Here is a 13,043-nt window from a genome sequence, read left to right on the forward strand (position 1 = left end):
CCAAAAAGAAAAAAAACACTCAAGCCTTCTAGAGTGATTTGAACTCATTTTGGATTGAAACGGGTTTCTTTTTGTTTGGTACCTTGCATGTCATTAACCCCAGATGATGGGGTAAGAACGATGGCCCTTTGGCCATCTCTGACGTCCTATTGCAGCGTTCCTGGGTGCCCTGCGGCTGCGTTGTTTAATTATCCGTCCAATTGTTGGCTATGTCACCATAATATTTTTATTAAATCGGTAGCAAACTGACTTAGCTCAAATAAAATCTAATGGCGGTTGTAATTTGAGAAAAAAAATGGGATGATGAATAACACAATTTAAATCTCAAATTAGTTTATAATTTTCCTGGGTTTTTATGTTTGCAAGATGTGGGCTTATTATTGTCCCAATTCGAATTTGACCATAGGGTCATTGATAAACGTGAGGAGGGAGGAGGAGCGAGAAGAGGTGTAAACGGGGAGTTTCGGAAATGTTCAGGGTCGCTGCTGGCGTAAGTTTTTAAGGTGATTAAATAAACCAAGAGGACATGTCCGCTTGACATTCGTTTCCCACATATCTGAAGTGAGGCTGCATGCGCTTGGACGCACTCGTGATTTTTGTTTGACCGTTTAAAAACGACACCAGCCTAGTTATCTGTATAAACCGTTAGGCTTGTCCATTAATACTATTTGGGCACGTTAACGATCATGATTCTCTCGCAGACATGTGTTTTCAAGAGTATTCTTCAACATGGGCGGTGTTTTACACGGACTCGATTCAGTGAAAAAGCGCTTGTTTCCAAGTTTACCTCTGCACCTCTGTCCAGCGGAGCCATACACCGGACTCAATCCAGTAAGTAGGTCCACTAATCTCACCACACTTGTAAAGCCAACAGGGGTGTCATGCCATTATTTATTTTACTTTTTATGCTACTTATTTGTAGCCAGCTTGCACCAATGTGGAAAGTTAAGCCTCATTAATGTTGAGGTCCAACCGCCTATTGAGGTCGAGGTGTAATAACATAGATAACAATCTACAATTTAATTGAAAATTGTTTCATTGATATTGTATGTTTTATCATTTTACAAAGTGAGAAAAACATCTGAGTCAGTCCAAGTCACCAGATGGTCTATCGACAGAAAAGTTGAATAGATGACTGTTTACCTGTTTATTTGTATCGGTAGGCAGAGGTGGCAGAGACTGAAAAATAAACCAGCAGAAGCACCGTGGTCTTTTCGCACGAGACAATCCCACAAAGACCAAGCAATAGTCATCTTTTTTTATTGGATACTTGTTGTGGAGCGCAAGGGAGTCACATGTATATGTAAATAATAGAAGCCTGGCTGCCATTCATTAGCTCGTCGGGTAACTTACGAGTTTAACCTAAGCTTTGCGTGTATTCCATGCTTCCAATACTATGTAAGGGAATGTGGTTGCCAAAAATATATTCCTGTATTTTCGATGCTATTTAGGTTTCACGGGTGGAGTAGAGCGCACTCTCGTAGCGGTGAAGCCTGATGGAGTTCAACGAAGATACGTTGGACAAATTATTCAGCGCTTTGAGAAACGGGGCTTCAAACTAGTGGGTTTGAAGATGTTGCAGGTAGGCCTAAGTGTGCATGTCCCTACAAATTCAAAAAGGGGCATCAATCACGTTGAAAAAGTATTAATAAGCTGCTAGTAGTAGTTTTAATAATAATTCAAAAATTAAGGCGAATTTTGGAAATGTGTAGATTGTTCCCCTCCCTCTTTCGCCATCTCCTACCCTTCTTCCCCTCTTAATTGAATCTCTCCCCCCCCACCTTCTCTCCATTCTTCGTCCCCCTCTTCGTCTCTCCCTTCTTCTATCCCTGGGTAGGCATCTGACGGTCTCCTGTCTCAGCATTACCGAGAGCTCGTGAAGAAGCCCTTCTATCCGAATCTGGTTGACTACATGACATCGGGGCCTGTGGTCGCCATGGTAACATCCCTCAGGCTTTCGTGCAAAAGCTCTTCCACATCTTAAAAGTTAGGTTAAATTTAACCTAACTTTTGATTTTGTGCTACCTGCATGACACTTCCAAATATACTGGCTGTCTCCTATTAGTAAAGATGGAAGCTATGGACTATATTTTTAGTGAATAAATAGCAATACAATTTAGAAATATATTAAGCAACTTCCTCACTTGACACATGGGAAGTACTTTGGATTAACTTCTGGCAGTTTACAGGCCAGTATGGGCCACTGCAGCTTTGCATACGTTGGGAAGTGAGGGGATGAAATTTAGTTGCAACCTCACAGTAGAAATCCTTACATCCTGCACACTATACAGTTCATATTGGTTTCCTAATGCAACCTATTGAATGTGAGGATGAATTATATAATAGTTGTTTTCATTATACGATATGCTATGAAGTCTCCAATTTTTTGGGATGAAATAATTTCTTAGCTTCACATAAGGCTACAGTATTGAAAATGTAATTTGTAGTAGCTGATGTGAATGCGGAATAGATTTACTTCTAAATCGGATTATGTTAAAGCAAGTGCTTACCCATTCACTGACTTTCCCCCACACTGCTGCTATACAATGTATATTAAAAAAGACAGCTCTACAGGCTCGTCAGCTAAGAAAGTCTGCTCACATAGTTCCCCTCAAAGAGGCCGCCTCTCAGAGCCGACACGTCCACCCACTGCCCATCACTAACGTGAGATGCCGATCGTGCACACAGGTGTGGGAGGGCCTGAACGTGGTCCAGTCGTCCCGCAGGATGGTCGGCCCCACCAACCCAGCGGAGGCCCCGGCAGGCACGGTGCGTGGAGACCTCAGCCTCCACGTCAGCCGGTGAGCTCAAAACGACACAGTACTGATCCCCATCCAAGGGCTTAGCTCTGCTAGCTATAGGTTACCACCAATTATATTGTACAGACCTAAATACAAAAGGAAGGGCACTTTTACAAGCGTCAAAGGTATAAGTAATAATTTTGTTTTCCAATTCAAATGGATTACTTGGTCGCAATTGTTGAAACAGCTTGTCTTACACTGTTAACATTTCAACAAATGTTTGAATATCTAGTGATATAGTCTCTAGTAATTGTCATCAAAAAGTATTGAGCATTGATTACAAGTAGGAAGTTAGCAACACAGGGTTAAGAAATAAATATGAATAAATATATGTTATTTTGAGTTGGTGAACAACATTGATGTTTGTTTTTCTGCTATTGTAATCAGGAACGTGGTCCATGCCAGTGACTCTGTTGAGGGTGCTGAGAGGGAGATCCAGCTGTGGTTTGAAGGCAAAGAGCTGCTCCGCTGGGAATGCTATGACCATAGTTTAACCTACAAAGAGGACAAATAAAGAGCGACCAATGAAAGAGAGAGATAATGTGAAGCAAGTTGTTCACAAACGGTTCAGTGAGAGGGGACTTTTTAGCTCAACGGCTAGTGGTTGATTTGCGATTTTTTGAATCTACGTTTGTGTAACTTGATGCTGTGATTTCAGGATATTTGTATTGATTATCACTGTCGATTTTTTTCATTGTGTGTTGCCAATGTTTATGATTCATAGTGCATTATACCGTTTTACAGACATTGAGGCAATGTACTTGGACTCTCTTACCTCGATCAACCTTTGCCTTATTAACGCGATTCCCCACTGTAGAGGTACTGAGCGCCCTCTGCTGACAGAACTTGGCCCAAGTGGTTTGAGCTGCACAACTATAAAAATAAATATGTAATTGTGTGTAGAATGGAGCCTGTGAAACTATGCAGCTCTGTTAAAGTAAATGGGATATTTGTATTCTTTAAATAAATATAAGTAATTGGGGGCAGTTAAACTGAACATCTTTATTCACAATTTCTGAGATAGTATTTCTGAAGTGTTCTGTGTTTTCAAAGACATTTTCATGAGTGCCTTAATTGTAATATCTGAGTTTTTCTTTTCTGAAAGTTACTATCGGTGGACCGTTTAAAAATGAACGTCATCTGACAAACATTTATTGATAAAGTGTTTACAAGAGAGCTGTTGGGATTGTATCAGAAGTTACTTCATTTACTTCTGATCACTATTGCGCTCTTCTATATTTTCACTTGATTAAAAGTGCAATGTTTCCCCCCATGTGCAGAATTTCATTATCATGATAAGCAAATATAATGTCTCAGGAATTTATAATGTACATGATGAAAATAAAATAGTTAGTTCATATGCTACTTAAGATGCAAAATAGTTTTAGTTATCATTACTCAACTAGTCAACGTTGATTGGCTGGAATCATAAATACATTTTTAGTTGGTTTACTGTTATATCTGTCCATGAAGATACAGTTGTGCACCTTGCGTGGTCAAATTCACTGTGCAATCTGTGTCTGTGTTAACAGTGATTATATTAATGTGTGATTTAAAAACAAACAATGTAATTCCTTCATTTAAATGACTTCTATGGGTTTTGTTTTGTTTGGAAATAAGTAAAATCTAATTTTCAGTAACAGTGTTAGACAGATTAGACCACAATTGGTTGGTTTTTGAGCAAACCCATCATCCTCCAACTCTCTCCACCTGTGCAGTCGGGAGTGTTGTTCTCTCTAAAGAAGAACATTAGGGATACCTGGTGTTTAGTGGTGAATCTGCTTCATTATCCTTAAGCACTTTGCTCTGTTCACGTTAAGCGTTATAATATTTCACTTCCTTCCTGCAGGTCGGCCTTGAGTTTCTGCTTTTGCATCACCGCCTCCAGCTCTGTGGCTTTACGCACGTCCTGGAACACATGGGTGGGTTCAGAAGAGATTCATTTAGTGAGTTTCTTTCAAATTAGTTTTTATTCATTACCATTAGTTCTTGTAGGGATAGCAGGTTAATTAGGTGTTCAAGTGAGAGTTCAACTTAGTTTTCACACACAAGCATTCATGCAAAAACACAGAAGCTTGAATGCATGCACACGCATACATTTTTCTCGGTCTTATATTCACACAGGAGTTTGGTACCTCTAGCAAGGCCTTCTGGACCATAATCTGGCTGTAGACCCTGGACCCCTCCTGGGGTGAGACGGTCCGCAGCTCCTCCTTGTTCAGTGAGAAGAGCTGAGCACCAGACAGCACGCCAAGACACTGCACTGTCCTAACGACAATTAAGATATGGATAAAAAAAAGAATGAACAATCAAAAAAAACAACATGAATAAAAACTATTGATATGAATACTATTCAACAGAAGAATATGAAATGAAATAAGATAACACACATATTAATTATAACAACACAAACGTTGATCAAACATTAATCCCTCCTCCCCAGTGGACTCACTCCTGGCTGAATCCCTTGGCAGAGAGCCAGACCTCCACCTCCTGCGTGGAGGAGTGGTAGTTCAGGGGGGCGGAGGTGTCGGTGGTGCGGGGGATCACCAGGGGGTGCACAGAGCCAGCCCGGCCAGTGGTGAGCCTCTGAAGGAGCTCGTTGTTCATCATGAAACCTTGAACATACACAGAAGCATGTTGGGTCGCATGTCGGATGAAGGGGCAGGATAGACATGGTTTAGGGTTTTGACTCCCAGCCAAAAGGTTCTGGGTTCCACTACGAACTTCACTGTTTACCTTTGGGCCTACCTGAGCAAGATGCTTAACTCATGCTCACTCATTAATGGTTAAAAAAAAAATCTTTGTAAAAGTGTCTGCTGCTCAAGTAAGGAATAGTGACTACAATGGAGATCTGTTTTCGCCAATGCAATGCGTTTGCGTGTGCAAAATATTGGACCGCGATCGAGAGAGTCCTGCCCTCCGAATCAAAAATGGATCTGCTGGAACTCATGTTGATAGGGTTATTTCATTCATGGGTGATATATGTTACAGGAGAATTTAGTTTAGGTGGGTTTTTCATTCTTTCCAGACAATTTTCATTCAAACAGTTGCGATGAGGTTTCAACAAAAGTGGTTGACTGAAATAAGGTGGTACCTTATTAAGAGGTTTTGACCCTAAGTCTTTGGCATAAATTAAAGGACACCCTGCATGGTTACAACTACCTCTTCCGGCGTCGTCCCCCGGCATCGCGTTGGGTTGGAGCGTGCTCCGGGGAAGGGTGCTGGGGCTGTTTGAGGACGGACTGGGCGAGGCGTACGACAAGCACTTGTTGGTGGGAGGACTGAGAGGCACCTTCTATTTAACACAAATTGAAGCAGAAATTGCTAACTGTTATCGTAACTGTGTAACTGTTGGTAGGATAGTAACATTGGGACTCTTTGGAAGACCTGATTAAGAAACACTGAACATTTATGGTAGGCCGAGCTAAAATCAAAGACAATAACTAAAGGAGTCCTTTTTAAATGGGCTTCGAATTCCGAAGTTGACAGAACCTTAAAATCATCCTCGTCTTCAATGTAGGCCTATTTATATTTAAAAAACAAAATACCTTTGGATGGATAACATACCTTTGAATCACTCCTTGCCACTTGGTTCTTCTCCGGATGGTCACTGAGGGCCGACATGGGCTCCAGGATGTTGAAGGGAACAAATCCTATCTGGTCGAAGCGGTTGCGACACTTCCACCACCTCTTAGAGGACTCAATGACCTGCAGAATGATCAGGATAAAAACCTAGCTTTGGTGTCAGCCTTAACTGGGCACGCTACTCATGCATTTATTTTTGCAGGATAATTTCAGTTTTTGGGGGAGACTACTGGGGAAACTGATGCTACTGAACACAACACCATCCCACCACAACCTACACTATAACGGGATAAAACATACCTCTAAGGTCTCTCCTTGGAGTACTGAGAGCTCACTACTGTTTCGTGCCACAAAGTCGTAACTGCAGTTGAACATCCTTTCGCCCTCTGGTGGTAATGTGCTGCCATCTCTGTTGGACCGTCGCACATAGAGTCAAGACCAAGTGTGTTCATTGGGAAGTCTTAATGTGTCACTATGGATTTGGACTTACAACTCATCGCTTTGCTGTGGACCAGAAGAAGGCCTTTCTGACGTTTGCGAAGAAGGTTCCTGGGCACAGCATTTTGACATTTGGTAAATACATTTCCTGCCTCTGTCAATGAGTGCCTTAACATTGATATTCTGTCATCCTTCACCAATCTATATGGTCACCATATTCTACATGTAAAACTAGCCATTTTGCGGATGATTTTCACTCCAAAGTGACTCCCAGTATATGTCAGGCCGCAGAGAACAATGAATGCATGCAAACGAAAACTACAAAATAATGTGTTGCATGACAAAGTTTCTAAGAAAACATAACAGGAGAGAGTTCAGAGAAGTGTCACATATTGTGGTGCACATTCCAAGATGCCATCTTGGTGCTTTTTAACCATTATAATATGAACAATAACAACTGGTTGCTGGCTTATTCAGAAAATCCGGTCAAAAATTACCACAATGGATGCTTATTTTATGGAACTTCCGATCACTTAATTGAAACTTTCCTATACAAAATGAGTGCTATGACGATAATAGGCAGTACCTCCACCGCCCTCTTTGCACTGGACGCATCTTCTCTGTGTTGCACCTCAACCGGGTCATCCCAAGGCCGATTGTCTGGGTTTTCTGGTTCCCACCCATCCAGGAACACAGGGGTGTAGGGAGGGACAGACACCCCAAGCTGGGAACTGGCAGCAAGGGCAGAGGCAGCTCATGGGAACAGATAGTATAATAACAATATAATGGTAATCATACCTTTCAGTTACATGGTCCTCTTGGAAGTACTCAAAGACACTTTAGAAATAAAGTCATGGTGAAGAAATTGTGATGAAGCACAATCCGCAATAACCTCACAAAGCCACCTTTGGACAGCATTCATAAGGGTTTTTCATGAAATAATGGCGACACAAAGCAGTTTTAGTTGTGGTGCTACTGTCACCTCACAGTCAATACAGTATGTGTGTAGTCAATGGTCAAGGGCCTCAGTGGAGACATTACTCTGGAAGCCTTAAAATGATTATAATCTCAAACCATAGAGCCTGCAGTTCACTTTTCTTGTTTGAAAATTCACCTTATTGTTTGAGAGCTTTCACCTTCTGATCATGAGGCTTTTGGTTTTGGAACCCAGTCTGAGAACCAGCCATTGCATTGGTGCATTGGTGGTAAGGTTTATGTGAGTGGACAGGAGGAAAATTGTTTACTGCAGAATACTGTTACAATGTCGGGGTAAGTCTACTACCCCAAGAGGCTAGATATTATGGTAGAAAATAATGAAGGTTGAAAAGGATATCTCTGCCAAATGTTGGAATATATTAGTGGAGAGAAATGTACCAGCAGCGGGGGAGGGGCAGGTTCCAGACCCTGTTCCATTGTTATTCAACACCTCAGAGGGTCCTGAATTGACCGGCAAACACTTAGACAGACATCTCTCTGTAGTCAATGACGTCAGCCTATTTCTCAGTTCACTTAGATAATACGTATAAATATAAGTAAGGTTAAATTTAAGCATAAATTAAACATGAATATAAGGTAAATATATTTACAGTGGAGCAAAATGTTAAACACTATTGATGGCCTTCCTGTGTCAAACAAATGCCTGCATTCCGATGAACCCCTGACGCCTCATGTCAATGGCCTCTTAGAGACATCTGTTACCCCCTATGGTTTCTCGTTTGTGGCTTTAGAATGTATATTCTGTAGGCTTCAAGTTAGTGGTTAAGTTAACTAATCCATACCCCGGTTAAAATCAGACACTACCAGCTTTAGGATTATGACTGTATATGCCATAGACAAATAAAGTGGCATTGTTAACTATTACAAATGCTTATTTTAGCTTAGTTTAAATTAATATTGCTTTCACAGGGCTCATCTCTTAAACACATGTGGTAGGTCATGGTGATTTAAGATCAGGTAAATAAACAAGGCGATGAATGGATTTTAATCCTTGATCATTCAACCCTAGTCCTTCTCGACCTCTCGTAATTTATTAGAGTATTAGACCGTGGGTTTTATCCACGACAATATCTAGGTAATTAGGAGGCTATGTAAGCCATAAGGAGGGTCGATAATTAGCACACTAAGAAGTTAGACGAGATAGATACTAGATAGCTAAGAAGCTAGATCATTGGGTAGTTAGAACACTGAGTAGTTTAGAGTTTAGCTAGCTAGATAGTTACCATGGTGAAGTCCAGTTTGGTCCTAGTGTATTCCAGAGGTCTTTCTCCTCCTGGGTCAGGTGTTTCTGCAGCAGTGACACGGCTCCACTGGTCAGGGCAGGACTGACCACAGAGGCCCCCAGCTCTGGCCCTCCGGTGGTTTTGACCAACTGTGAGGGAGAGAAAACCACCACAGTCAGTCAGTCAGTCAGTCAGTCAAACAGTCAGAGGAATCGGTCAGGAAAGTCAAGTGGACTTACCAGATCCAGGGGAACGAAGACGTGATGCAGCAGTCCTGGGGAGTCGGGTTCTGTGATCCAAGGCTTGAGACGGTCCTGAATGAATCAGACATACGGTCAGTTGAGATGGGAGGATCTGACTTGTTTTGTTCAACTCCAAATGATTAACCAACATTTATTTTTCCAAAATGGGATGGTTGGTGCTCACCAGAAGACTGAACGAATACTTGATTTTCTGAAAGATGCCCACAAATTCCTCCTCGATTGGCGGGCAAGCTTTCATGGTCAGCACATTTTCTGCAAAGCAAAGAGTCTGAATAACCTCATTGTGCACTTAAATAAAACAGGTTTTTTTTTAAGTTAAGTCTAAATAAGCCAAAACGTTTTTTTATTAATTAAAACATACAGAATAACCTGAAATGGTAACCCTTCAACCTTACGTACAACAACGCAAACATGCAATACACCTAAGCAACTTTAGCTCCAACACAAAAAATTAAGGACATTAAAGGTCAGAATCTAATAACTGTACCTATAATTATCTTCTATGCGTCATTCAACAGACGCTTTAAGTGGGGGTTTAATGATCCCCTTTAATGATCATCATCTCACCGTCTTCGTCTTCCTTCTTGCTCTTCCTGCTGCGTTTCTTCCGCCTTCTCCTCTGGTTGAGGACGCCCTGGGCGTCTGCCGTCTGCTGCAGGCGGCCCATGAAGCGCTCCACATCGTCAAAGCAGTGGTTCAAGATTTCCTAAATACCCAATGAACACAAACGCATACACTGCTGTTGAGAATCTTTGGGTTACACAGTACAGTAACCAAATAGTGTCAGATTAATTAATTAATTTCTTAAAGGCTATTTTGTTGTTATCAGTAGTGCCAATTTGAATACTTATATTGTCCAGGTAATAATTACCTGGATATTGTCCAGGTAATTTTAACCGATATGAAAGTTTAGCTAATCACCAGTGGTGGTAGTAGTAGTAGTTGTTATAATTAAGAATGATGATCATGAATAGCAGACCAGATTAGCAGCCAGCTAACAGAGTTATGAAATCTTTGACGGACAGACTGAGCGATGCAATAGTACCACAGAAGTTTACCCCTGCGACTCTTTGCATGTTTTTGGTTTGCTACTGTCTCTACATTTACCTGTTAATGGTTACTGTGTACATTGTTTGATGTGTATTGTGGTTGAGGAAGGAACTTGTGCATCATATGTGATGTTAGTAAACAAAGCCTACACATGCTGCACTGAATGTTATCTCAAAATCCAGAAATGGCAAGGGTCGGAGCTAGAACTTGTTCCCTGTTTCATCACAGAGATATGCTACCAGAAATAACAAATTTGTGCGAGAGGATGAAGCTTTAAAAGCGGTATTTAATGTACACATACACTCTTACAATGGCCAGTCTACACGGTGCGGATTGGAAACCTTTACGGACACGTTTTTACAGTTTACTACAGCTGGCTGAGTTTGTTTTCATCAATAACATGCTGCCAGATTCCCGCAAGAATCCCACAACTGTGAAGCTAAATAAAGTAAAACTTTAGATATTTGAGCTTGTTTGCCATGAGATATTAAACACCCCAAAATCGATTTCTAATTCCCTTTGGGTCTCACAAAGCTTTATACAAAATGGGTATCTTTCTAAGAGCTACGCAGTTCAAGCTAGTTTGACGTGGGTTTTGAGAATGTTTGACAACGCTCTTTCTACCTGCTCCTATGGAACTCAATGTGTCCATTTTTTCTAAAACCTTTACCACTCTCATGAATGCTCATAGCAAGTTTCCTTGCTAAAACAGGGGTTTACTTACCCTAAAGTCTAATCTGTGGGACTAAACTATTGTAAATACCCCAAAATTCTGGTTGTGTGACAATAAGGTATCCCTCATCTCCTCTCTTATGTCAGAGTGCCAAACGTCCCTTAGTCAAGACTGGTCAGTTCTGAATCATATAGCAGCTACCGTATCATCAAAGATGAATTAAGAGCATGACAATTTTGTTGCTTTTTTTGTTTGGCATACTGTAGATTGCTCTAATCTAGTTGCAAGCAGGATAAAAATCAGCTTGCCAATAATAGTAAATGAATAGAACACAATCAACAACAATCCAAAGTGTTATTTTGTTTTTTAACCTCTGGGTTGTCTTGTGTTACGTGTGTTATGCATACGTACCACCTCTCTTTGTGGATTCACAGAGGACGACTGGGGCTCCAACGTTCCGCTATTCACTGAACAAGAAGAGGACAGAGGTCAGTGAAACACTCATGTCAATCCTACACGTGCTCACTCAATAAAACCTCCAAACTTAATTATTAAGCAGATGCTGGAGTACAAAAGGAGCAGGTTGGGGTTGGTTTCTCTCTACCTCACCCACTCACTCACTCACTCCCTCACTCACGCACGCACGCACGCACGCGCACACACACACACGCACACACACACACACACACACATACAAGAAAAGTCCCACTCAGCCAGAAGGCTCAGACAGTAACCCTAGGTACGTACCCTGGCTGTAGGCCGTTGAGCACATCGGAAAGCTGTCTACAGGAGGCTGTTCTCCGCGAGTGATCATGACCCGCACCCCCGAAGGCTTCCCCGCAACCAGGGGAGGGGACTTGGTAGACATCTAGTGTTTGTGCTGTGTGTGCGTGTTTGTGTGGGGGGTGTTTTTGTTTGTGCATGTGCCAGGGTGTTTATATCATTGATGTGTATGTTTGAGTGCATGTGCATTCATTTAAGTGAACATGTAGGCAAATAGTATGAGACATAAACAAATACATCAAGAGAAGGGTATTTTTAAATATAGAATAATACAAACAGAAAATAATGATAGTTCAAGGCCTTGGTAGCTTTTGTTTGGATATAAGCTTGGTAATTATTTGCACAGAAAAAACACAATCTCTGCAAGGTACTTCTTGGCCAGTTTGGGTTTAGTATAATAATCTCCCAGTGCAAGTTAACAATGATTTGGTTCTTTGTCAAGGTGTGTCGTGGAGATTTAAAGATTGAGCAACGTTTGTGTATCTGTGGAAATTATGTGAGTCATAAGAGGCCGGCAAACCTTCTGCTCTTCATTCGATCATTAACATGGCATTATTTGGCAACAGGCCACCTGTCATTCAATAACGACCTGCTGAGTTGTGTGTGTTTAGTTGGTGGATTGTTTCTATTAGGCAAATATCCCACGCTCTCTGTTCTGTGTACAACGTATGCAACAACAAAAGCAACAATGGAGATGGGACACCTGACAACAGCCGACAGTAATCTATCTGTCTTTTTAGCTCTCTGTCTGTCCCGCTCTCTCTTTGTCCGTCTGATTTCTTTCTGAAAAATGACGAATCAAAATTTAATTAAATTAAATTTGAGACTTTTATTGTAACTATTTAGAATGTGTTTAAATGTTCTTATAATGTATTTATTTGGCATTTTGTCTTAAAGGATTTGAAGACTTCATGTATAGCACTTTGAATTACCTTGTTGCTGAAATGTGCTATACAAATATACTTGCCTTGCCTAGAAGTAGGTTAAAGACAGAAACACCTTACAATTCTCTCTCTCTCTCTCTCTCTCTCTCTCTCTCTCTCTCTCTCTCTCTCTCTCTCTCTCTCTCTCTCTCTCTTTCTCTTAATATAGTTGTACAAAGGTAGGATATAGAATAGAAGACCCATCACTATACCTTTTTCCGCTGTTTGAGTGTTTAAGTCCAATACGCTGGGGGAGCCACCAATCCTTCCTCTGCTGTCCTCAGTGTGCATTGAGCTTAGCTGTG

General features: G+C 41.2%; 2 protein-coding genes across 2 annotated transcripts; one reads left to right on the forward strand and one right to left on the reverse strand.

The window, feature by feature from the left end:
• Positions 1 to 77: 77 nt before the first annotated feature.
• nme4 (NME/NM23 nucleoside diphosphate kinase 4) lies at positions 78 to 3,339 on the forward strand. The gene is made up of 5 exons (XM_079746903.1): positions 78 to 831; positions 1,452 to 1,582; positions 1,838 to 1,939; positions 2,689 to 2,801; positions 3,189 to 3,339. Exons 1-5 carry the CDS (start codon positions 687 to 689, stop codon positions 3,313 to 3,315), a joined length of 618 nt encoding a protein of 205 aa, XP_079603029.1. The 5' UTR covers positions 78 to 686; the 3' UTR covers positions 3,316 to 3,339.
• Positions 3,340 to 3,858: 519 nt separating this feature from the next.
• eps8l1a (EPS8 signaling adaptor L1a) lies at positions 3,859 to 13,043 on the reverse strand. Its single transcript, XM_079746898.1, has 15 exons — positions 12,951 to 13,043; positions 11,780 to 11,912; positions 11,444 to 11,499; positions 9,877 to 10,015; positions 9,473 to 9,561; positions 9,286 to 9,360; positions 9,047 to 9,195; positions 7,414 to 7,558; positions 6,880 to 6,938; positions 6,690 to 6,798; positions 6,372 to 6,512; positions 5,967 to 6,099; positions 5,254 to 5,419; positions 4,937 to 5,069; positions 3,859 to 4,710 (listed from the first exon to the last, which is right to left on the reverse strand). The coding sequence occupies exons 2-15, from the start codon at positions 11,898 to 11,900 to the stop codon at positions 4,624 to 4,626; spliced, it is 1,602 nt and encodes a 533-aa protein (XP_079603024.1). The 5' UTR covers positions 11,901 to 11,912; positions 12,951 to 13,043; the 3' UTR covers positions 3,859 to 4,623.

The sequence above is a fragment of the Pollachius pollachius genome, assembly GCF_949987615.1.
Source record: "Pollachius pollachius genome assembly, chromosome: 11".
Lineage (NCBI taxonomy): Eukaryota > Metazoa > Chordata > Actinopteri > Gadiformes > Gadidae > Pollachius > Pollachius pollachius.

What these genes read in the sequence shown, in the direction of transcription:
- eps8l1a (XM_079746898.1), bottom strand. Translation starts at nt 11,900, where the DNA reads ATGTCTACCAAGTCCCCTCCCCTGGTTGCGGGGAAGCCTTCGGGGGTG. An exon ending in CCACAGCAAAGCGATGAGTT is followed by an intron (nt 6,799 to 6,879) that starts GTAAGTCCAAAT and finishes ACGGTCCAACAG; the next exon opens with AGATGGCAGCACATTACCAC. An exon ending in GCCAAGGGATTCAGCCAGGA is followed by an intron (nt 5,070 to 5,253) that starts GTGAGTCCACTG and finishes AATTGTCGTTAG; the next exon opens with GACAGTGCAGTGTCTTGGCG.
- nme4 (XM_079746903.1), top strand. Translation starts at nt 687, where the DNA reads ATGATTCTCTCGCAGACATGTGTTTTCAAGAGTATTCTTCAACATGGG. An exon ending in CATACACCGGACTCAATCCA is followed by an intron (nt 832 to 1,451) that starts GTAAGTAGGTCC and finishes GATGCTATTTAG; the next exon opens with GTTTCACGGGTGGAGTAGAG. An exon ending in CGGGGCCTGTGGTCGCCATG is followed by an intron (nt 1,940 to 2,688) that starts GTAACATCCCTC and finishes TCGTGCACACAG; the next exon opens with GTGTGGGAGGGCCTGAACGT.